At 44.7% G+C, this 24,990-nt stretch overlaps 1 protein-coding gene across 2 annotated transcripts in view; it reads right to left on the bottom strand.

Moving 5' to 3' along the window:
* Positions 1 to 24,990, bottom strand: part of LOC129812932 (kinesin-like protein KIF26A) — a 118,102-nt gene that overhangs the window by 14,008 nt on the left and 79,104 nt on the right. Inside the window, exons 1-7 of one of the 2 annotated variants that reach the window (XM_055864923.1) lie at positions 17,751 to 19,218; positions 10,408 to 10,600; positions 4,897 to 5,106; positions 4,404 to 4,497; positions 3,706 to 3,968; positions 2,629 to 2,812; positions 1,246 to 1,405 (exon numbers count right to left, since the gene is read on the bottom strand). In XM_055864923.1, coding sequence (XP_055720898.1) covers positions 1,246 to 1,405; positions 2,629 to 2,812; positions 3,706 to 3,968; positions 4,404 to 4,497; positions 4,897 to 5,106; positions 10,408 to 10,600; positions 17,751 to 17,767 — 1,121 coding nt within the window. In that variant the 5' untranslated portion in view covers positions 17,768 to 19,218. Of the gene's footprint in view, positions 1 to 1,245; positions 1,406 to 2,628; positions 2,813 to 3,705; positions 3,969 to 4,403; positions 4,498 to 4,896; positions 5,107 to 10,407; positions 10,601 to 17,750; positions 19,219 to 24,990 lie in introns of those variants that run through there. The other variant, XM_055864922.1, reaches the window with a different exon arrangement.

The following is a 24,990-nucleotide window of genomic DNA, read 5'->3' as shown; positions in this document are numbered from 1 at the left end:
CTGGAATGCAATACAATTCCATCTATTATTTCTGAAGAAGTGCAAATATGATCTGTAAGATTTTTATAAAACATTACATTTACGAGTAGTACAATGGTGAATTGATATTCCCCCTTTCTCTTTACATTGGATCTTTATCCAGCTTCTGTGAAAAGTTTGAATGTGCGTAAAACCCTCCATGGTCTAAGTTACGTTGTTATATGCCCACAGGGAGCAACTATGGTGCTGTAACTGTATTTAGACAGCCTATTTAAAACAAGATATTGTTTAGTTTTGATTAGAATTTGATAACAATCAGGCTATACACTGTATTTTAGTCCTCATCAACAGCCTTGGGAATTTAATCTTGCTTATTTACTACGTTTGGCATGTCCATGTCCAGACTGCAATTTACAGAAGGCCTAGCCCCTATATCAGTGTGAATACTATAGCATATGTTTAACAATGTATTTCCATATTGAAGCAATGCAACTAGAACAAGGAGAACTGCAAACATGTTCAACATATTTAGCAAATGTGGGGCAGGCTACTTAATTAACAAACTAGGCTATAACGGACTAACATTCCAATTGGAGTTGATGACAATGCAATATATAAGACCGTAAATACACAACTTGAAGCCACCACATATTTAGCCATGAAGCATGTTCTGATTGGCCAGTGAGGGGCCAAACCTTGACACACCCTTAACTGGTTTTCAGCAAAACCCACCGCCAGCAAATGTGCCTATAATTGTGGTGGTGAAAATAGCTAAAATATTTCTGACACACCCACGAACCTATAGTGCCACCGCCGGCACTTAGATTTACCATTGCATTAGGTTTGGTAAAATAGAGCTCTCAGTATGCATTGCATTACCCAAATTAAATGTTATGTCTATTGACCTCATTTCTGATTCCATAGTGTAGCAAAATCCAGGCTGTATCACAAACGGCCATGATTGGGAGTCCCATAAGCCGAGCATAATTGGCCCAGCGTTGTTCGAATTTGGCCGGTGTAGGCAGTCATTGTAAATAAGAATTTGTTCTTAACTGACTTGCCTAGTTAAATAAAGGTTAAATAAAATTAACTACATGGCTGAGAATGATACATATCTTTAAATCTATAGCAAGCTACAGCCTTGATAGTGAAGGTAAATGTACATGAATAAACTTGTCTCAAACATTTTGATTACATACTCGACTTCATACTTGACACTGGTTTTACATAATCAAGTTATAAAAAGTACAGTACTAGTTCCCCTACCTGTAAGGTACATGCTTGGCTCCATTGGCTAAAGCCATGATAACATTGCCCAGCGCGGTGAGAGACAGACACAGGCCTCCCCCTCCGTCTCTGCTCTTACTTAGCACCTTCTCACAGCTCCCCAGGTCTATAAGGTGCAGCCTGCTCCGCCCGCCCGACACTGTAGATGAGACAGGAGGAAGAGCCAGGTGAGGTTATATCCCAGCACAGACACATTCAGACACTCCCTCTGAAGGAAGACAGGGTTCCCACGTGCTGCTGTTGCTGCGCCATTTAGGCAGCAGTGGCACAGCCCAAACCGGACCAGACATGGCAGTCTGATTTATTCACAAGTAAGCCTTTCGGTCTGAAGTGATTCAAATCTGGGCTGAGATTGTCTCAGTTTAACAGACAGGTAATAACGTTCCAGAAATAAAAGGATCTTGTTGTCACATGCATACAAAACCAAGGGGGACAGTCACTGTATTTGGTACATAAATTGTCATTTTAGATGATGACTAGTTTGGGGGGCTGTGCTATAAAATAAAAAATGATACAGTAATTCAGTGTAGATGGAAAATGAGCAGAATTTCTCCAAATATTATTCAGCAGCGAGGCAGCACATTGTAATGTAATGTAGGTCACTGATATGTTATTTCACGTGATATGGAGAACTAGGCGGCGAACCATTAAACTCTTGTCAACCATACGTAGAAATGGAGTGCTTGAAATAAAGGTAAAATTACATTTTCAAGATCCGCGCGCACTCTCTCCCTCCGCTTAGCACAACACATGGATGCAAGCAAGTCACTTTTTTATAGAGGCTAGTGCGCACCCATCCATAAACATTACAAAGGAGAAGCTTGAGGTTTTTTATCCATTCAGATTTATTCAGACTTTATCCACCATCTAGCCCAGTGTGGTGCAGTCTCCTATGGCTATGATGGTTACCTCTGGGAACACAGACACTTGAAGTACTATCATCAGCACCAGAACTGATGAGGGAAATTACATCTGCTACTTAACACTATCATTAAGGCATAATAAAGTCATCCTCATTAAACTACTGTAGGTCATTATTTTTACTCGATAAAGTCCATAATCAGCTAGTGAAATATTTTTTCTGTTCATGTGCAGTAATATGGTTCAGTGCATTTATCTCTTGCGGAAGAATCGAAAAGGTCAGAGCACTTGTTGCATCGAGTGAAATTATTCATAGAATAGCAGAATGATGAATGAAAATCTGAATCTATCACAGTCAAAGACACTAGAACACACAGAGTGACACTAGAGTTCAGAGATAGCCTCACTTCATGTAGTACTGATAGATGTAGTATAGTAGTAATAGTGTTATAAGTGTAGTAGTAATAGTGTTGTAGTAGTAGTAGTTGTAGTTGTACTCACTGCCTCCCTTGCCGCTCTTCTCCATGCGGTACTGGTAGATGTGCAGTGTGAACAGCATGTGAGAGTTGCGTCTCTCCTCTTCATCTGTGTCTGGCCTGCTGGTGCTGCGTGCTGCGATGGCTGCATCCAGGAAAAAGGCTGCCTTCTCCGCCGTGGGGGCGCGGAGCTCGCTCTGGTTCTGAAGCTGAGTGGGGAGGAGGGAGAGAGGGTAAGAGGAGGGTAAAAAAGATAAGGGGTAGAGAGAAGGAAAGAGCATGGAGTTGGAGAGTGAGGGAAAAGAGTGAGAAGGGAACAGAGGAAGGAGAGAGAAAAAGGAGAGAGCGAGAGAGGGGAGACAGTTAATTGGACCCAAGCACACATTTCTTGCCCATTAGATTGGGTCTCCGGGGCAATTATAGGGAAACAGATATGCACACAGAGGGAGGAGGATTAGGGGAAGTAATGGAGGAGCAGGGGGCAGGGGCACTTTCCTCCACACGGATGTGGTGGTGGATAGGTGTGGAGAGAGGGGAGAGGGGGACATCTAGTAGGGAGGCCACATCACGTGGTTACTAAGAGGAGGAGGAGCCGTGAGGAGCTTCACAGGACTCCAGGCAGCCTTTGAAGTCACAGTCCACACAGAACCCCAAAAAACAACATCAGACGACAACACCTGTCAGTGCCTTCAATCCCCCATCCCCCCAACTAGTCCCATTGCGCTGCAGAGGACCAGAGCTAACACAGAGGTAATAGATGCTGATGGATGCTGACAGGGGAGTCAATAAAAAGGTATGGAAAAGACGTCGATATTGTGGATGGCTTTGGTGAAAATATAGAGCAGGGATTATTGAGATGGGTAAGGCAGGGCAATATGGGCTCAGAGTACACAGAGGAAAGACCTGGGAGATAAAAGAACTGACAATACAAAGGCCTAAATCTTTGGGGCAGACAGAGGTAGATGGCAGTGAGAATCAGATCAATACACAGACACTAATATATACCAGACAGAGAGAGAGAGACGGAGAGTGAGAGAAATGGAGAGGGAGAACAAAGAAAGGCAAGAAAACAGGCACATGTCTAGACGCCTTTTTTCCTCACTTGAGTGCCACAGATGGGGTCCTCACGCAGGTAGACCCCTGGGGACTGTCCATCCTGCATGCTTCCTATGGACACCTCAGACAGGAGGTCCTTCAGAGCCTCGTCCTTCCCACAGATCTCCACGGCAGACACGCGGACAGAGAAGCGCGTGCCCGTCTTCTCCTTGCGCTCATTGATGAGCTTGAAGAGCCAGGAGATGGCGCAGGGCACAATACCAAGGCTCTGGGTGGAGCCGTCTTTGCCAATCATGGTGAACGTCTTGCCTGGAGACGGAGGAGAGGGTAAGAGGAAAGGCGGATGGAGACATTAATATACAAGTAATACAGCCTGCTGCTGTCTGGATTGGGTACAGTTGATTGGGAATCTACTGTGTCTATAAGAACTTGTGAAGGGGGTGATTCAAGGAACAATCACTGTAGAATGAGCACAGTGGAGAACAAAAGGGAAAATGAAGCTTGTTCTGAGAAAAGACAGCCCCTCAGACTGGGTGAAGAATCCAGGTCAATGACAGTGGGTAAAATTAAAGACACCCCTCACCACCATTTCTCACTAGCCCTTGCTCATCCAAACTCTATGTTGTCTTCTCCTCAGCTCACTCCCATGCACCACTAAACAATTTGTGAATGTGAACATCGAACCAGGCTGTGAAAAACAGTGTTTTTCTTTGCCAGATGAGGGGAGTAGAGGAGCTTACTTACCGAGCTTGACGTGGCCGAAGCAGAAGATGCAGCCGTCCGCACCATTCACCACGGACTGGATGACCTCAGACACCGTCCCTGAGCACACCTCCGCCTGACGGAGACAGAGAGGGAGAAACATAGCGAGTGTGTGAGAGAGAGCGATATGGGGGATTAGAGGGCAGAACATAGTTGCCTGGCTGTTACTCAATCACCGTCAAGTAAACATGTCCTCAGTGTCTGGCCCTTCCACTTTGATCTTAATTTGGACATGGTTCTACTAGACTGTAAGGTCTGGACTGGGAGAGGAGAGGAGAGGTTAGATATAACTGGACTATGAATGGAGAGCTTAGATATAAGTGGACTGAATTCAATTCATTCCCCAGACTTAAAAGCCCCAGCTGTTGAGGCCCATACTGGGAAGAATGCTCCCGACCCAAGAAAGGCATTTTTTCACTAAGTCCCTGGACTGCCCCCAGCCAGCATACACAGTCTACAACTGCTTGGTCCTTACTTGAGAGGCATCCTGGGTAAACACTGCGTCGAAAGCGAAGATCTTTGGGATGGCCACGGTGGCTCTCCTGTGCCCTGAATTGGCGTGGTCGTTGACTGAGGGGTCGTAAAGGGTCAACTGCTTCTTCCTGGGGTCCACCTTCAGGAAGGACATGGACTCGGACGAATCAGGAGCCTCCAGGGAGGGGCAGATACGCATCATCACTTTCACCTGCAACACAAGGAGAGGAGAGGGAAAGAGAGAGAGCATAGATGTAAGTAAATATGGCAAATGTGTTAGCACACACAAAAAAACAGATATAAGACGCAGATAACATGGTACATACAGTACACAAAGCAACAGGAGACATGGGAGGAATTTGTAATGGAGAGAGAACGGAGTCAACACAAAGCCTAATGGTGTCAGTGTACGGTTGAGATTGTAAATCATAACAGTAATGACTGTGACTCTGAGCCGACCACCATGCTGAGGGGTTATCCAACTAGCAGGCTGCTCTCTGGACCAAGAGCAACTCTGTAGCATTGGAACATATGGCCTCTCTCTCTCTCTCTGATCTGTTTGTATTACGTCTAAACTTAGAGTCCATAGATTCTGTGTCGCTTCAGTTGTCACGATACACCATAACCCTAACAGGATGGTGTGTCACTGGTCGTGTTTAAGGTGTTGATTTAGCACACCTCTACTGTGACATCTCTCATCTAGTCTAATGTTGGAACTATGTTATGGCCATGACAAGTGGAGCTATTCTGCCAGCTGTGTCTGTTGGCACTTCCTGAACTGGAGAGAGCAGGTTTCATCTGCATGCACACCACATTATAGGTGAAGCTGTGTGTGTGTGTGGTGTATGCTCGTGTTTTAATCTATGTCAGTCTCCCTGACTAACCCCCTCAAACAAATTCACACTTTTTATTCTGTGACAACTACAATACCATTTATAAAGAACATGTAGGACCGGATGATTCCTTTGATAAGAGAAACATCCTCACTCACTCTGTCAACATTTTATTGTGAAAACTCAACCTTGACTATTTTATTTTTATTTTATTTCACCTTTATTTAACCAGGTAGGCTAGTTGAGAACAAGTTCTCATTTGCAACTGCGACCTGGCCAAGATAAAGCATAGCAGTGTGAACAGACAACAACACAGAGTTACACATGGAGTAAACAATAAACAAGTCAATAACATGGTAGAAAAAAGAGAATCTATATACAATGTGTGCAAAAGGCATGAGGTAGGCAATAAATCGAATAATTACAATTTAGCAGATTAACACTGGAGTGATAAATCATCAGATGATCATGTGCAAGAAGAGATACTGGTGTGCAAAAGAGCAGAAAAGTAAATAAATAAAAGCAGTATGGGGGTGAGGTAGGTAAATTGGGTGGGTAGTTTACAGATGGACTATGTACAGCTGCAGCGATCGGTTAGCTGCTCGGATAGCAGATTTTTAAAGTTGTTGAGGGAGATAAAAGTCTCCAACTTCAGAGATTTTTGCAATTCGTTCCAGTCGCAGGCAGCAGAGAACTGGAAGGAAAGGCGTCCAAATGAGGTTTTGGCTTTAGGGATGATCAGTGAGATACACCTGCTGGAGCGCGTGCTACGGGTGGGTGTAGCCATCGTGACCAGTGAACTGAGATAAGGCGGCACTTTACCTAGCATAGCCTTGTAGATGACCTGGAGCCAGTGGGTCTGACGACGAACATGTAGCGAGGGCCAGCCGACTAGGGCATACAGGTCGCAGTGGTGGGTCGTATAAGGTGCTTTAGTAACAAAACGGATGGCACTGTGATAAACTGCATCCAGTTTGCTGAGTAGAGTATTGGAAGCTATTTTGTAGATGACATCGCCGAAGTCGAGGATCGGTAGGATAGTCAGTTTTACTAGGGTAAGTTTGGCGGCGTGAGTGAAGGAGGCTTTGTTGCGGAATAGAAAGCCGACTCTAGATTTGATTTTGGATTGGAGATGTTTGATATGAGTCTGGAAGGAGAGTTTGCAGTCTAGCCAGACACCTAGGTACTTATAGATGTCCACATATTCTAGGTCGGAACCGTCCAGGGTGGTGATGCTAGTCGGGCGTGCGGGTGCAGGCAGCGAACGGTTGAAAAGCATGCATTTGGTTTTACTAGCGTTTAAGAGCAGTTGGAGGCCACGGAAGGAGTGTTGTATGGCATTGAAGCTCGTTTGGAGGTTAGATAGCACAGTGTCCAGGGAAGGGCCGGAAGTATACAGAATGGTGTCGTCTGCGTAGAGGTGGATCAGGGAATCGCCCGCAGCAAGAGCAACATCATTGATGTATACAGAGAAAAGAGTCGGCCCGAGAATTGAACCCTGTGGTACCCCCATAGAGACTGCCAGAGGACCGGACAACATGCCCTCCGATTTGACACACTGAGCTCTGTCTGCAAAGTAGTTGGTGAACCAGGCAAGGCAGTCATTAGAAAAACAGAGGCTATTGAGTCTGCCGATAAGAATATGGTGATTGACAGAGTCGAAAGCCTTGGCCAGGTCAATGAAGACGGCTGCACAGTAATGTCTTTTATCGATGGCGGTTATGATATCGTCTAGTACCTTGAGCGTGGCTGAGGTGCACCCGTGACCGGCTCGGAAACCGGATTGCACAGCGGAGAAGGTACGGTGGGATTCGAGATGGTCAGTGATCTGTTTGTTGACTTGGCTTTCGAAGACCTTAGCTAGGCAGGGCAGGATGGATATAGGTCTGTAACAGTTTGGGTCTAGGGTGTCTCCCCCTTTGAAGAGGGGGATGACAGCGGCAGCTTTCCAATCCTTGGGGATCTCAGATGATACGAAGGAGAGGTTGAACAGGCTGGTAATAGGGGGTGCGACAATGGCGGCGGACAGTTTCAGAAATAGGGGGTCCAGATTGTCAAGCCCAGCTGATTTGTATGGGTCCAGGTTTTCCAGCTCTTTCAGAACATCTGCTATCTGGATATGGGTAAAGGAGAAGCTGGGGAGGCTTGGGCGAGTAGCAGCGGGGGGGGGCGGGGCTGTTGGCCAAGGTTGGAGTCGCCAGGTGGAAGGCATGGCCAGCCATTGAGAAATGTTTGTTGAAGTTTTCGATTATCACGGACTTGTCAGTGGTGACCATGTTATCTAGCCTCAGTGCAGTGGGCAGCTGGGAGGAGGTGCTCTTGTTTTCCATGGACTTTACAGTATCCCAGAACTTTTTGGAGTTAGAGCTACAGGATGCAAATTTCTGCTTGAAAAAGCTGGCCTTTGCTTTCCCGACTGACTGCGTGTATTGGTTCCTGACTTCCCTGAACAGTTGCATATCGTGGGGGCTCTTCGATGCTATTGCAGTTCGCCACAGGATGTTTTTGTGCTGGTCGAGGGCAGTCAGGTCTGGAGTGAACCAAGGGCTATATCTGTTCTTGGTTCTGCATTTTTTGAACGGAGCATGCTTGTCTAATATGGTGAGGAAGTAACTTTTAAAGAATGACCAGGCATCCTCAACTGACGGGATGAGGTCAATCTTGTAGTATGACACTACTATCTTGTAGTATGACAGACAGGAGACATAAACATCTCTGTTGTCAGGCAGAGGAATGGATAATGGTGCTTCTCCTCGCTCTGAAAAATCCCTGAAAGCTCAATGTGTTTAGGGTTTAGCATAATGGTAGTCAATCCACTGAACCAGTGTATCGGCACGCTCCCCCACCCCTTCATGGTTACAAACAGCTTGAGATTTAACAACCATACATTGATAAGGAGTTCAATCTGGGACAATAAAAATAACTAAAACCTCCATCGCAAAAAAACAAAACGACTATGATGCCTGTGAGAGGCTCTGTGGTATGGAGCAGGTGATTACACCTCTAACTGTTCCCCCACCTCCCCGTTCTGCAAAGGCAGCAAAACCTACACCTCAGACTGGTCCTTTCATCCTCTGTGTGTCTCTCCTATGTCATTCGCAGCACGCCCACACAAAAGGTCTATTGTTCCCATGGCTTGTTTATAAGTATTGCCACAGATCCTGGCTCCAGCACTAAGGAACAATGTGTGGTGGGGATCCCATTCTGCCACAGAGGGAATTCCTCTCCAGTGTTCCGGCAGCCAAGTGCAAACTCTCTTTGTGCTCCGTGGGTGGCTGTTATCGTGACTGACGTGTACATATGTTGAGCAAATTACATTTGCTATGACATTTAAACCGGGCTTCCATATATGACTGCTGACCCAACCGGGTGAGGGAGCGATAGCTAACGTCTAGAGCTGCTATATTTACATTGGCAGAGATGTGATACCAGGGCCGGCGAGGATCGGCTGGAGCCGCTGCATTTTAACACCTCGGGCCTCTCTGCTAATGGCCCTGTTCCCATATCTCTTGATCCCACCAAGAAATCCATTAGCTGGGATTTTCCCCCAGCCACCCCTGTACATGTCCAAACCCTCCACAAAACACATTGAATGGCTGTAGTAAGGGTCAGCATTGACATCAACTCTTCATGGATGGATATGCGTGTCTTGAATAAATGCATAAGAAAACATCACAGCACCCATTCCCCTCATTGCTTCAGTCATTTATTCAGAAACGCATACTGTAGATTAGGTGTAAAGGAGCTGGGATGAATTGTCTACCGCAGACAAAAGAATGTTGGCAGCTCAAATCGTGTTGGCTGCGGTTCCTCAAACAAGCATTGTTTCACAGCAGTGAACTCTTGGTAGTCTGAACCAGGTGACTGCAAACTTCAAAAATGTCTGAGACACAATGACAGAGATTGAGTTTCCCATAACAGTGTGCTTAATGAAGAGGAAACCTGGGGTTATAGACTCAGAACAATGCTGTAAACAAGCTGATTTCCCTTTTCAAAACAACCCTGTGGTTGTCCCAGATGTCTAGCTCAGTAAATCAGGTGTAGGGAGAGGAAGCTTCTTAATAACGCCTGTCTTTTATGAAGTGAGATTTACAATATGGGACAAAATCTCAATGGTGTGGAAATTTGGCAGAGTAAGCAGCGACTTCCCAACCAGGTGGGATCTAATCTTGTTAGGGGACTTCTTCTACTCTATAAATACAGAATCTCAGCCCAGCAAACAATACCCAATAAACCCTGGAGGAAAGGTGTGTTTATATAGCACAAACGCTAATGACAGACCAATCACCGACATCCTGCTCGATTTCATCATCAGGTTTATGGAACGCAGCTAGCAGAAATCCACTGTAATCATGTTTGCAAACTTTTAGCCTTTAAAGGGAATTTGATTGGATTTTTGTATTTTCTTTCCCTCACAAACTGTAGTCCATTCAGAGGGAGGAATGTGTCCCAAACAAAATGAGTGAATTCATGACATTCCAGCAGGCTTATCTGCCCACATCTGTATGTACTGGACCAGACGACTGGGTGCCTATAGACTAATGTGTCGCCACTGTGCATTCTCCCATTTAAAATGTCAGTCACCCATACATACTGTATATGCATGTATGTGGGTGTGTGTGTGTATGTACCAACGTGTATGTGTCTGTGTGTCTGTGTGTGTGCCTGTCGCTCCTTACCTTTCCCATCCCGGGGTTCTCCTTGACCTTTGAGACGGCGTGAAGCAGGCATGGTGGGGCGGGGGGCGGTGAGAGCTGCAGGGTGCCACTGAAGTTGGTGGGGTAGATGGAGGGCCGCTGGGCTCCGGAATGCAGCAGAGAGGGAGACTGGAGCTTCTTCCGCTTGGACGAGAGGTTCAGCTTCTGAGCTGCCCTGGGAGGAGCAAACACAAGAGTTTAGCCTGACTTCAAAAACATACAATTTAGCCAGCCATCTGTAATATGCTGGGCAGGAAGGAAGATAAACTTCATAGGAGCCACCAGGCATCTCTTTCTTCCATAGTCGACAGGAAAAGCGCGCTCCCGACACTCCTCCACTCCCAATGCTACCCCCCTTTCAACTCCCCACTTCCTACCTGGGGCCAAGGCTTTGTAAAACGCTTCAGTTCTTCACTTCAAAACAGCAACATAGAATTCTCAAACGCTTTAATTTCAGCACTCTAATTGCTCATGCACTGCTAAAGACACAATGAAGCCCAATTCTGCAGCAGGGGTTTGCAGGTGTCTACATAAGAAAAGCAGCCATGACACCTGTGTTGTCAGTAGGCCAGCAGATGCTTGTCATGGTGCTAATGTACACTAAATTAATAAATCTATCTTCGTCAAACACGACACACCTGTCAGGAACATGACAGGTAAGGATGGCTGTGTCGCCGTTGTGCTGTACAGGTAAGGCTGTTGCAGTGATTCTGTTGAGTCACGGTAATCTCCTTTTATGCACTTTGGACATGCGTTTCTAGTACCCAACTTGCTAACAACCTGCCGGTAATGGTCTGGTATTCAGTACTCTATTGTCCCTCTAACCACTCTGACATTAATGCAAATGCTATCTAAAATCACATCAAACACTTATCATCAAAAAAGTACTATGCTTTTAAAAGTCACCATTAGGCAACATTTTGTCACCTCACTGTGATGATCAGTTTGAAGAAATAAGTTCAACAACAGGTTGCTTCAAAACCAAACACAACAAAATGGACTGTGCTTTCTAAGGTGATTATTAACTCAAAGCATTTGAGATGTTGCATGTAGAACACCCATAAGCACATTAGAGTTTATGCATATGCTTATATGAGTCCGACCCCCCCCCCCCCCCCCCCCCCCCCACCTGAATTAAAATAATGATTGTGTAATAGCCTACAGCATATTATGCACGGCAGAAAAACATTTATAAAAATATCTAAGGTGTCTTTGGAACATAATTGGTCTAGCCTATACTGCAAATTTAAACTAATTCTAGTAATCACCTTTGAGTGTGGACTGTATTATTATGCATATTGGATGGACTGGTTACCTTATTCTACACTCCTAAATGTCTATCCATGAGTCTGGGAGAGAAGGTATTGGCCTAGGCGATGCTGTTGGTTCATTGATGTGCAGGGTGGCTTACAGAGTTAGCCTTCAGTTACAGGGAATTTTAGATTTGATTTTGAATAGCCTAGTAATAGGACATTTCTTAAATTTTCATAATTAATTGGCTGATATTAACTTTAAAACCTCTCTGGTATATGTGGGACGCTAACGTCCCACTTGGCCAAAAGCCAGTAAAAATGCAGAGCACCAAATTCAAATAAATTACTATAAAAAATCAAACTTTCATGGATTCACACATGCAATACACCAAATTAAAGCTACACTTGTTGTGAATCCAGCCAACATGTCAGATTTCAAATAGGCTTTTCGGCGAAAGCAAACGATGCTATTATCTGAGGATAGCACCATAGTAAACAAAGAGAGAGAAGTATATTTCAACCCTGCAGGCGTGACACAAAACGCAGACATGAAAATACAATTCATGCCTTACCTTTGACGAGCTTCTGTCGTTGGCACTCCGATATGTCCCATAAACATCACAAATGGTCCTTTTGTTCGATTAATTCCGTCGATATATATCCAAAATGTCAATTTATTTGGCGCGTTTGATCCAGAAAAGTTACCTGTAAACTTTGCCAAAACATTTCAAACTACTTTTGTAATACAACTTTAGGTATTTTTTAACGTAAATAATCAATAAAATTGAAGACGGGATGATCTGTGTTTAATACAGGAGGAAAACAAACTGTAGCTAGCTTTCTGGTCACGCGCCTCTATCTAACAGTACACTTCAAGTTACCCTCGTTCTGGATGGCTGAACTTCTTCATTACACAAAGGAAAAAACCTCAACCAATTTCTAAAGACTGTTGACATCCAGTGGAAGTGGTAGGAACTGCAGGAAGGTCCCTTAGAAATCTGGATTCCCAATGAAAATCCATTGAAAAGAGAGTGACCTCAAAAGAAAAATCTTAATGGTTTGTCCTCGGGGTTTCGCCTGCTAAATAAGTTCTGTTATACTCACAGACATGATTCAAACAGTTTTAGAAACTTCAGAGTGTTTTCTATCCAAATCTATTAATAATATGCATATCTTATCTTCTGAGGATGAGTAGCTGGCAGTTGAATTTGGTTATGCTTTTCATCCAAACGTGAAAATGCTGCCCCCTATCCTAGAGAAGTTTAACTACAGAATATCTCACCACCGTGCGTTTCCTTGGCACACAGAGTTTGGGCGGAATATCACCTGTCGTGCAGCGAGGCCGCATTCTCCTCAAACAATGGTTGATGTGTGAAGTGCAATAAGTGTTCTTATAAACCCAGACATGTCTATATCCCGTGTGGTTGCCACTTAAAAGACCACGATCCCAGCTGCTACTATATTTATTTCTCAGTAGCTCCGCTATAAAACCGGATTAGCCTACCCGGCATGATTTAAGAACGAACTGAAGGAAAGCAGCCTCCATTCGCTATTTGAGTGCATATATACGGATGACATGTCATTTTTTCCCTGCCCCTGTTGCTGCCTGTTTGATAATGGGCCATTCTACACTGAACAAATATATAAACGCAATATATAAACGCAACATGCAACAATTTTAAAGATTTTACTTGGTTACAGTTCATATAAGGAAATCAGTCAATTGAAATAAATGAATTAGACCCTAATCTATGGATTTCACTTGACTGGGAATACAGATATGCATCTGTTGGTCAAAAACATAATTTTTTTTAAAGTAGGTATCTGGTGTTACCACCATTTGTCTCATGCAGCGCGACATATCTCCTTTGCATAGAGTTGATCAGGCTGTTGTTTGTGGTCTGTGGAATGTTGTCCCACTCCTATTCAATGGCCGTGCAAATTTGCTGGATATCAAATCAAACTTTATTTGTCACATGCGCCGAATACAACAAGTGTAGACCTTACCGTGAAATGCTTACTTACAAGCCCTTAACCAACAGCGCAGTTCAAGAAGAATTAAGAAAAGATTTACCAAATAAACTAAAGTAAAAAATAATAAAAAGTAACACAATAACATAATCATAACGAGGCTATATACAGGGGATATCTGTACTGAGTCAGTGTGCCAGGGTACAGGTTAGAGGTAATTTGTATAGATAGCAGTGTACAAAACAAATGGGGGGGGTCGATGTAATAGTCCGGTGGCCATTTGATTAATTGTTCAGGAGTCTTTTGGCTTGGGGGTAGAAGCTGTTAAGGAGCCTTTTGGTCCTAGACTTGGCGCTCCAATACCGTTTGCCGTGTGATAGCAGAGAAAACTGGAGCACGCTGTCGTACATGTTGATCCAGAGCATCCCAAACTTGCTCAATGGGTGCCATGTCTGGTGAGTATGCAGGTCATGGAAGAACTGGGACATTTTCAGCTTCCAGGAATTGTGTAGAGATCCTTGCAACATGGGGCCGTGCATTATCATGCTGAAACATGAGGTGATGGCGGCGGATGAATGGCACGACACTGGGCCTCGGGATCTCGTCACGGTACCACTGTGCATTCAAATTGCCATCGATAAAATGCAATTTTGTTCATTGTCCGTAGCTTATGCCTGCCCATACCATAAACCCACCGCCACCATTGGCCACACTGTTCACAACGTTGACGTCAGCAAACCGCTCACCCACACAATGCCACACACGCTGTCTGCCATCTGCCCGGTAAAGTTGAAACTGGGATTCATCCGTGAAGAGCAAACTTCTCCAGCGTGCCAGTTGCATTTAAAGGTGGACATTCGGTTACGACGCTGAACTACAGTCAGGTCAAGACCCTGGTACAGAATAAGATGGCGCTGAAGAACATGGCTGACGTTTTACATTCTCCCAACCAATTGTGATCTAACCTGTACCCCTGCACACTGACTCGGTACCGGTGCCCCCTGTACTGCCAAATTCTCTAAAATGACGTTGGATGCAGCTTATGTTAGATAAATGAACATTCAATTCTCTGGCAACAGGACATTCCTGCAGTCAGCATGCCAACTGTACACTCCATCAAATCTTGAGACATCTGTGGCATTGTGCTGTGAGACAAAACTGCACATTTTAGATATGTTCCCAGCACAAGGTGCACCTGTGTAATGATCATCCTGTTTAATCAGCTTCTTGATATGCCACACCTGTCAGGTGGATGGATTATCTTTCAAAGGAGAAACGCTCACTAACAGGGTTGTAAACAAATTTGTGAACAAAATGAGAGAAATAAGCTTTTTGTGGGATATTTTATTATAGCTCATGAAACATGGGACCAACACATTTTACATATTATTAAAGACAAGATTAAATTGAGAATAGTCTGTTGGGTAAAATATGATCCCTTGATGAGAGAACAGCGTGTGCAGCCTGAGGCATGTAATAGAGCTAAAGTTTTTTTGATTAGTCAATAGCCTACAGTCACACCATGCAGCCCATGTATGTTTTGATTTCTAAGACATTCTACGGTTTGTATTATTCAAAACAAATTTGGCGAAATAACTCAATCTAATGGATTATTACTTTTACGCTCAACATAGCCACTTCATATGCACACTCGCTCAGGAATGGGAAAAATATCCTTTCTATTTTATTCAGTTCAATTATATTATTTTTAGTATAGAATCATATAATATGAAATAATGGTACGTGACTTATAAACATATCTTGTCTGCTAAATGAACTAGCCTACAGCCTACAGCATGGCCAGATAACATACAATAGACTGATTCATATTCTGTTCTTCATGTTTCTTTAGATCTGCCTAAAATAGAGTATGGATTTATTGTGATGGTGTATATTAATTGTATTTTACTTTTTAAAATGTAAATGTTCCAAAGGCATGCATCAGCAGCTTGTATGCGTGAGGCCTGGAGATGCTAAACATGTTTATGTTAATAAACGCTCATTTACCGTGAGACCGGCAGATATTTGCATGACAATAACCGGCTGACAAAATTTCATGACCGCCACAGCCCTACTTACAGGCAATGGAAAAGTGATTGTGACAAGAAACAGTGTGCTATTTCATACGTTACTCTGGTATAAAGATTGTTGGGGGCTCCTGATCATGTCCCATGGAACCAATGACTGATTCCAGAATCTCCCATTCAATGAGTCCCGTGATGGACAGATTTGGTGAGGAGAGTGAGAGAAATAGATCTCTCCTGGTACTGTGGACTAGTTAGACCCTGCGTCTCATTAAGTGGTTGTCTTTAAGCAGTTCCGCTGTTATGGCGTTTAGCTCTGTGATAAGACTAATTCAAATCCACTGTCATCCTTCTCGCTCTCTCGGAGGCGGAGAGTGAGCACTGGAGAAGAATAGATTGGCCAGCTGAGTGAGACGCTTGCATTCCTTTCAGTCTTAACTCTTGCTGCTCGCAAGACAGTGCCAATATCTGACTGCAACTCGACCAGCTCTGTAACAGTCAGCCACACTTATAACAGCCAGTGATATGGCACCACTGTGTATCAGTTACCCCCAAACTTCATCTTTAAAGTCAAGGTCAGAGTAAAGGAATACGCACAGGAAATTCAATGCATTGAACGCTTTTCAGTTACACAGTTAAGAATCAGAGAGATACAAGAGACAAAGAAGCCGTTGTCAAGAAGAGGGAGAGAGTGACAGAGAGAAATAAAGATGGTATGAGTGATGAAAAGAGGAGAAATGTGAAGAGGGAGGGTTACAGCTAGCGAGAGAGAGACAGTGCATGTGTGTCTCTCTCGGTGAGAGGCTGTTGCCTGAGAGCCCAACATCCTGAGCTCATTAGTCCTGTTCTGGGCTCCTCCGGACAGGGTGTGCTGCTGCCAAAATATACCCCTCTCTACTCCCTGGAGTGACAGCCACACCCCTCCCCACCTTGCCCCCTCCCCAGTACAGCACGCCCCATGCAGCGACAGCCCAAGAGCACAATCAGGGAACACACCGCTGGCTGATGGAATAATTATTGCATCCAAGAGGGCTACAGGAGGAGGCTCTCCCCAGGGACCAGCCTGTGTATGATAGCATGAGGAAGAGAGTGTGAGGGAGAAAATGAGATGGAATAGATGAATGTGAGATGGTAAAAAATAAAGAGAAACTCGGCACATACAGTGTAGTGTGTGTGTGTGTCATTTGGTGTGCGTGTGTGCGTGTGTACATGTCAGTCGGCACATTTCAGTCTGCACATGTATGAAAGGGAGGCTGCATTACACATTCATTGTTCAACAGAAAGTCTCTCTCTCTCTCATATTAGTCACATTGAGATGCTATTGTAGAGATGCAAGGAATCTGCCAACATGACAAAGACACACAGCAATAAACAGTAAAATACAATTAACATTCGGATAGGATTCATAGGTTCCCTTTTTCGCTTTTTCCCCCTGTCCCTCTGGAAGCCCATACGGCATTGCAGGGTATGCCTGTAACCTTGAGGGTTAAAGCCAGTCACACAATGAGAAGAAAAGGCACGTGTGTCTGCTTGAAAGGCGAGAGAGTCAGGTTTGTATTCTGCTGTTCCGTCAGAGCCACTCAATGGGCGATAAGCAATAACAGTGAGCGCTCGCCTCTGTAACAAAGCACACACACCCTAATGGGGAAATGAATTGCTTGTCACATGGCTTTCCCTCTCTTTCTATTCCCTCTCACCTTCAATGGAACATGTGCAGGGAGGAGAGGCTCAGATTCCCTCAACCACTACAGCTTGCCCACCTGTTCAACACACATCTCCATACTAATGAAGGCATTTCAGTACACACACCTTGGGTCTGAATGCATGCTCAAACACATTAACTGCATTTCAGCGCAACACAGAAGAGGGTAGAGAGATTCTGCAAGTTAGAGGATTATCAAGCAACATAGCACTGTATGTAGGAAGCAAACAACCAGCTTCAGTCTCTCTCAAATATTTTCTACAACGTGCATGTCAAATTATGAAGGTTAACTTAAAATACTACATTGTATTTGGGCACTATTGGACAATCTAATAAAAAGACAGTGGAAAAGATAGAGAGATTGTTAGTACTTACAGCTCTTTCCAATCCATTATCTAGTTAGTTGTCATAGTCAAAGAGCGCAAAAGTGTTCAAGCTCAACTTTAGAGTTCATGTCTCCATTTCCAAGGTTCTCCATTACTTTAGCATTAGAGACACACAGAGAGAAGCAGAAAGAGGCGGGGCCGATCCCTTGCTGGGGCAAGGGGGGTCCTTTTTACTCTGATCACAATTATCGAGGGTTCCACTTGATTTCACAACGGTTTGTAAGGAGCAAAGGGGACGGGGTGGGCACCAACGTCATCCTAGCTGACTAGGAGAGGAGGGGGTGGGTAATAAAGAGGTCCCAGTGAGGGGGTCCAGACAGGTGTTCAGGTTGGAGCGAGAGGAGAAGTCAGAGAAGAAGAGATCAGAGGGGAGAAAAGCACCTCTCTGTACTCTGTACATATTCCAGTGAAACAAACACCTGTTCTGTGTCCACGCCTCTCAAGTTCAGTCTCAGTTCAGAGAACCAATACCTCCAATAGAAGCAGATTCTCCAGCACTTTGGCAAGATGCTCTTACTCCTATCTCTCTCTAATTCACTCTCTCCTTTTCTGTCCTCTTCTCTTCTGGCCTCTTCTTTTCTGTCCTCTTCTCTTTCAGCCTCCTCTTTTCTGTCCTCTTCTCTTTCAGCTTCTCATGTTCTGTCCTCTTCTTTTTCAGTCTCTCCTTTTCTGTCCTCTTCTCTTTCAGCCTCTCCTTTTGTGTCTTCTTCTCTTTCAGCATCTCATTTTCTGCCCTCTTCTTTTTCAGTCTCACCTTTTCTGTCCTCTTCTCTTTCAGCCTCTCATTTTCTGTCCTCTTCTCTTTCAGCCTCTCATTTTCTGTCCTCTTCTCTTTCAGCCTCACCTTTTCTGTCCTCTTCTTTTTCACCCTCTCTTTTTCTGTCCTCTTCTCTTTCAGCCTCTCCTTTTTTACCTTCTCCTTTTTTCTTCCCTTTAACTTCTCTCCTCTCTCTTCATCCAACTGGTTTGTGTTTATTTCTTCCCTCTGTTACTCTCTCCCAGTTGATCCGTGCTGTTACATCTCTGCCGTGTGGCTGTAGCAGGGAGTCCTGGTGGCTGTGTCCTTCCCTGTGCCCCGTGCCTCTGGTTGTGAGGATGAGGAGGCGGCAGCAGTCAGAGACATCCAGGAGGGGGAGAGAGAACCAGTGTGGAGCCTGGGCTAGGGGGGCTTCAGGGGAATGGGGAGAATTCCTGCTCCCGTTCCGGCTCTCAATCCTGCTCCTGCTGCCGGAGAAATGCTGGCAGCTGTCCTGCCGTGTCTCTCTCTCCTTTCCTCTCTCTCTCTCTCTCCTGCGCCCTCTCGCTCTCTCTTCTCAGCCCAGCCCCTTTTCCCTCTGACAGACATACGAGGTGTCAGCACTCTACTGCTTGCTGCTCGCGGTGTGATCGGCAAGTGCTCTCGCTCTCTTTCTCTGTCTCCACACACTGACACGAGCGTGTGCGTACACACACACACACAAACACACAAACACACACACACACACGCACACACACACACGCACACACTATGCCACACGTTACATGAATACTTCATGCATAAAGAAACGCTCTCTACTTTTGCCCATCCAAGACTTCAAACAGATTTGGTTAGTATGCCTACAGCACATGCATGTGTGTGCCTGTCTGTCTGTCTGTGTGTTGTTGTTTTACTATCCTTGTGGGTACCAGAAGTCCTCACAAGGATAGTAAAACAAGGAAAATTAAGACACAAGGAAAAATGCTATTTTAGACTTAGGGGGTTAGGTTTAGGGTTAGGGTTACAATTACGGTTAGGCTTACAATTAAAGTTGGGGTTAGGGGTTATGGTTAGGTTTAGATGTTAGGGTTAGGTATAGTTTTAGGGTTAAGGTTTTGGGGTTAAGGTTAGGCTTAGGGTTAAGGTTAGATTTATGGTTAGGGAAAATAGGATTTGATGGAAATCAATTATTTGGTCCCCACAAGGATAGCAATACAAAACTGTGTGTGTGTGTGTGCGTGTGTGTGTGTGTGTTTGTGGTTCTTTGTCTTCAGCTGAGAATGTAATTAGTTAGATGAATGAGATAATGTAATTAATTATAAGGAGTGACACATAGATAAGAAGCAAGATACTTAAGTGTGTGAAGACGGATAGACCATTGAATCAGATGCTGGCTGAGTGATGCTTCGACTCAATGGAAAGAGGGAGGGGAGGAGGACAGACAATGAACAGATGACAGGCAGAGAGGCAGATTTATGCTGGGCAGACAGAGACAGAGAGGGCACTCACTCTGGTCAAGGGGAAAAAGGGGAAAGCAATGTGTATGAGTGTGCGAAGCTAGTATGACAGTGGCCTGTATTCCCATGACTGCCAATTTACCAGAAGGTAAAAGCTCTCCTCCAGTTTTGTTTAAAAGTCAGTCTGATTTCTACACCATTAGGGTGAGCAGAGTGGCTCTGCAATTCAGCAGACAAATACAGTCACTACAGAGCTTTCCCACTGACACATTGCCCCATATCTGAGCTACAATGGATTCTGGTTTCTGGATTCTGAGGCACAAAACAAGCTACACTGTCCCCCATAATGCAAACAAAAATCAGTATAGAGTGACTTAGTTCACATATGATACCTTGGATGTTTTTGAAGGGCAGTGATATGGAAAACCCCACCGACCCCTGGCCACCTCCTTCAGAACAAGACTGACAGCGATCAATGTCTGTACGACAAAACTAATGTGGGCATTGGTCATCGTGACAACTTTGGTGAGGGGAGAGGCGTGGACATAGAACAGGTGTTTGTTTCACTGGAATATGTGAAATGTCAACCACTTGAAGAATTGGGGAATCCCTACTGTTGATCAATCACCAACGAAAGGGTGTAGACTTCGTCTACCGACTTCGTCTACCGACTTCGGCTTGCCTCGAGAAAAATTGTTGTGCGCACGAAAAGCCGAAAAGCCCTTGACGAAGACCAAAACGGACAAAAACGTCACAAAACGTTGTCATAATATATCCATACGGACGCCATTAAACCCATTGGGATCAGGCTCGGTGTGGTTTCATGTGTACATCAAAACAGGGTAACTATAGGGAGTCACCATTGGGCCAAACTCTCCATACAGCCTCTCAACGTCACCCTCTGTACAGAACCGTTGGACAGACAACGACTATAATATATAGAAATGAGCCAAGGTAAGATAAATGCAAGAACAGCACTGGCAGCACAAATAAAGGCTCTGCTAGGCTTTTGTTAATGATAGAATGGACATCTACATTTGGTTGGGGCTGGTCTGCAGCAGGAGGGGGGGGGGTCTGCTGCTTTCAAAGCTTCACAGTTTGGCCTGTTGTCAATAATCTCTCTGAACCCCTTTTCAGGCTTTGTCAAATTAGCAAGAGAAATTCCACTGGCCTGGAGAGTCATTAGTCAGCGCACCCATTAGCTTGTTTGTGCAAATTTGTCTCTGTTCCTCAGCCCAGCTCCAAAGCTCTTTAGGTAGCAGGACCTTTTCCAGCCTAATTACCATGTTGGCTCCATTTACTATCCCTGACATTTTCTTTCTCCGGTTTCCCCTCTTTTCTCACCAGACAAGATAACGGTGCTCTGGCCATTCATGCAGGGATCAGATCACTGGGGCTGATATCAGACTGCATTAACCCCTCCAGCATGGGTCTGCCTTCTCTGGTGATTAGCAGCAACCAAGCTCATGTCTGTCTGAATGGAGATAGAAGCTCTGGGCTCCAGCCAGACTGTACATGTAAAACACACTGATAACAACCACATCACAATGAACCCACCTCAATGTAGTAGCAGACCTGCTGGAGTCTGTCTCTCCTGCTCTCAACAGGTAAGACTAGAGGGGAATAGTTATAGGTTTGTAATGGATTAAAGGAATGGCAAAAACAGTGTCTTAAGTGTAGCAAACAAAGAAGTGCCACATCAGCATATGTGTTCAGTATTGATTTATCTCTAGGTTTCTTCCTAGGTTCCTGCCTTTCTATGGAGTTATTCCTAGCCACTGTGCTTCTAAATCTGCATTGCTTGCTGTTCTGTATAAGTACTTTGTGACATCTGGTGATGTAAAAAGGGCTTTATAAATACATTGGAGTTGATTGCATGCATGTCAATCAGTAAAGGTGTGTTTTGATTAAAGGAACCATCAATAGGATTTCTCCCTAGAGCTCAGATCTGGTGTATACATCATCCTATTGATGGGCTGACCTTGACATGGACATGTCCCAGAGTGCCATAAGTGTGAGAGAAACATACTATATATGCATGTTGTTTGAAGTCCTGTGTACGGTGACTCAACTGTAGGGGATAAACAGAGGGTTTGTTGGACTGCTGTTTTATACCACCACATGTGGGCACCAAAACAAGGCCAATCGTCCACCTCTACAGAACACTGACAGTGTTGAGGACATCAACAGCACCTCGCCAAAAATGATGTTGGAGTAAACAACATCTGCATCTCTGCAGTGGCCTGGATTGGCCAGAGAACCAGGTCACGTCTAGACTGACCGACAGACAGACCATTGCTAAGCCTCTCTGATTAAGCTGAGATGACATCAGGACAGGCTTTCGGCAGGGGACTGGACATAGAGATGATAAATAATAATACAAATAATACATGGGACTTACAATGTATAGCGCTTTTCAAGGACAAAGTCGCTTTACAATTATAGAAATGAAAAAGAAAAACAACAAACCAGTCTGTCACACCCTGATCTGTTTCACCTGTCTTTGTGCTCGTCTCCACCCCCTCCAGGTGTCGCCCATCTTCCCTGTTATCCTGTCTAGGACACACGTCCCGCAAGCGGCACACCCCCCCCACCCCCACTGAAAAGGCAGAGCCGCGAAATTCAAAAAATATATATTTTTTAATTATCCCCAGTGTATTTATACCCGTGTTCTGTTTGAACAAGGCAGTTAACCCACTGTTCCTAGGCCGTCATTGAAAATAAGAATTTGTTCTTAACTGACTTGCCTAAAGGTAAAATAAAATAAAAAAAAATTGTCTTTTGTCAGTTAGTTTTGTTCGTCAAGCCTACCAGCGTTTTTCCCCTTGCTCCTGTCTGTTTCTAGTTCCTGTTTTCTAGTTTTCCCGGTTTTGACCATTCTGCCTGCCCTGACCCTGAGCCTGCCTGCCGTTTCTGTACCTTGTCACACCACACTGGATTATTGACCTCTGCCTGCCCTCATCCCCGAGACAGCCTGCCGTTCTGTACCTTTTGGACTCTGATCTGGATTATTGACCTCTGCCTGCCCTCATCCCTGAGACAGCCTGCCGTTCTGTACCTTTTGGACTCTGATCTGGATTACTGACCTCTGCCTGCCCTTGATCTGTCATTTTGTCTGCCCCCCGTTCTAGTAATAAACGTTTGTTACCTCGAGATTGTCTGCATCTGGGTCTTCCCTGAAACGTGATTGAGTCAAAACAAAACATCAGACTAAACAAAACATGAATAAAGAGAGGGGTGAGCTCAAAGAAGGGAAAGAGTGTGATGCATTAGTCTATGGGAGGAGAGGGTTGGGATTTGGATACGAACCTGGGTAAGGGTTTGGTTTAGGTGCTGCTCAGTATGGTGAAGAGAGGAGTGTCTTTGGGGGGGGGGGTGGGTTCTTTAGGTGTGGCTTTAGGAGGGACTGAAAGATAGTGATGGTCTCCGAGTCAAGGATGGCTAGAGGGAGGGAGGTCCAGAGCCTAGGAGCAACCCTGGGGAAGGCCCTGTCGCTGAAGCTCCTGAGCTTCGACCTGGGAATGACAAGGTGGCCTGCTGTGGTGGAACGATGTGCGTGTGTGGGTTGGTGGGGGAGTCGAAAGTCTGAGAGGTAAGGAGGGGCAAGGTGGTGAAGGGCTTTGTAGGTCAGAAGGAGGATCCTGTAATCAATGCGTTGGGAGAGAGGGAGCCAGTGGAGTTCACGGAGGACAGGGGTGATGTGCTGATAGGACTTAGTGTGGGTGAGGAGTCGGGCTGCAGAGTTTGAACCATTTGGAGCTTATGGAGGGAGCTTGAGTTGATACTGGAGAGTAGTGAGTTGCAGTAGTCAAGACGGAAGGCGATGAATGAATGTATGATGTCATAGTGTGTAGCCCTGGCCTGGCAGCAGGAAGGCATGCCGCACCAGATCAAAATTTACTATCAGGGTCACTGGGTAGATCATTAAGAACAGGGAAAAAACTCACACACACAAAGCTTTTCACCACAGGGAATTGAGGTAGCTAGCTATATCTCAGTGGACCAGAGACCCCATCTAAGTTCCCATGAATCCTCGGTTCCACTGAGTGACAGTTTCTCCTGATGTATGTTTGGTGATGTATATATACATGCATTAGCCCCAACACTGACGACATGTGGAGTGTATAGAGTGGACTCAGGGGGTCATTCAGAGTGGGCTCTTTAAATAACCTGTATTGATGTGGGAAAATGGCTGCTTATACAGTGTGGAGGGGTCTAGTGTTACCTGGGCCCCATGGGGGAGGAGGGGAGGAGAGTGGACTCTGCATGTCCACTTCTCAAACTGGAGCTGTGGAATGACAAGGCTGACGTGTGATATCAGTGTGTCGCCCATGGTTTAGTCTGGCTGTGAGTTCTGCCTCCTCTTTAGCTGGGATGTTAACCTCAGTGAATTCCACCAGGATAAACGTACCTCTAGTGTCTCTCGACCTTTCTCTATTCTCTACATAACCCCATATCACTAAATGCAACTAATTTCTAAAACAGCAACTCATCACAGAAAATTCAAAGAATTTGTTCAAAGATCATTTAGACCACAGACAATGGGGACCTGAATATTTTTGCAATTTTGCTTGTTTTATAGCATTGGCAATAACTTCTAGTTTCTCATCTCTGTTTTTCACCCTGTCCTTATTCGTTCTTGTCTTGCATCCATATTCAGGTTCCCTTCAACAAACCAACTCAAAGGGATGGCAACTCTAGTTCATTATCTACTATCTATCTATCTATTATCTAGTTCATTATCTATCTATCTATCTATCTATCTATCTATTTATTATCTAGTTCATTGGTCACTATAGAAGAGTGTGTCTCTCCAGTCGTCTTTCTGCAGAACATTGAAATGGAGGAGAAAACTAACAGGCTTATCTCACTGTCCGTCAAAATCTTATCAATCTTAATTAAGGCTAAGAGGAACCCCTCGACAACATCCGCTGAAATAGCAGAGCGCGAAATTCCAAAATATTTTTTAGAAATATTTAACTTTCACAAGTGCAATACACCAAATTAAAGCTTAACTTCTTGTTAATCTAGCCATG

Source organism: Salvelinus fontinalis, chromosome 16, assembly GCF_029448725.1.
Source record: "Salvelinus fontinalis isolate EN_2023a chromosome 16, ASM2944872v1, whole genome shotgun sequence".
NCBI lineage: Eukaryota > Metazoa > Chordata > Actinopteri > Salmoniformes > Salmonidae > Salvelinus > Salvelinus fontinalis.
The sequence above is the reverse complement of the archived record's forward strand: the minus strand, read 5'-3'. Positions and strand labels throughout refer to the sequence as shown.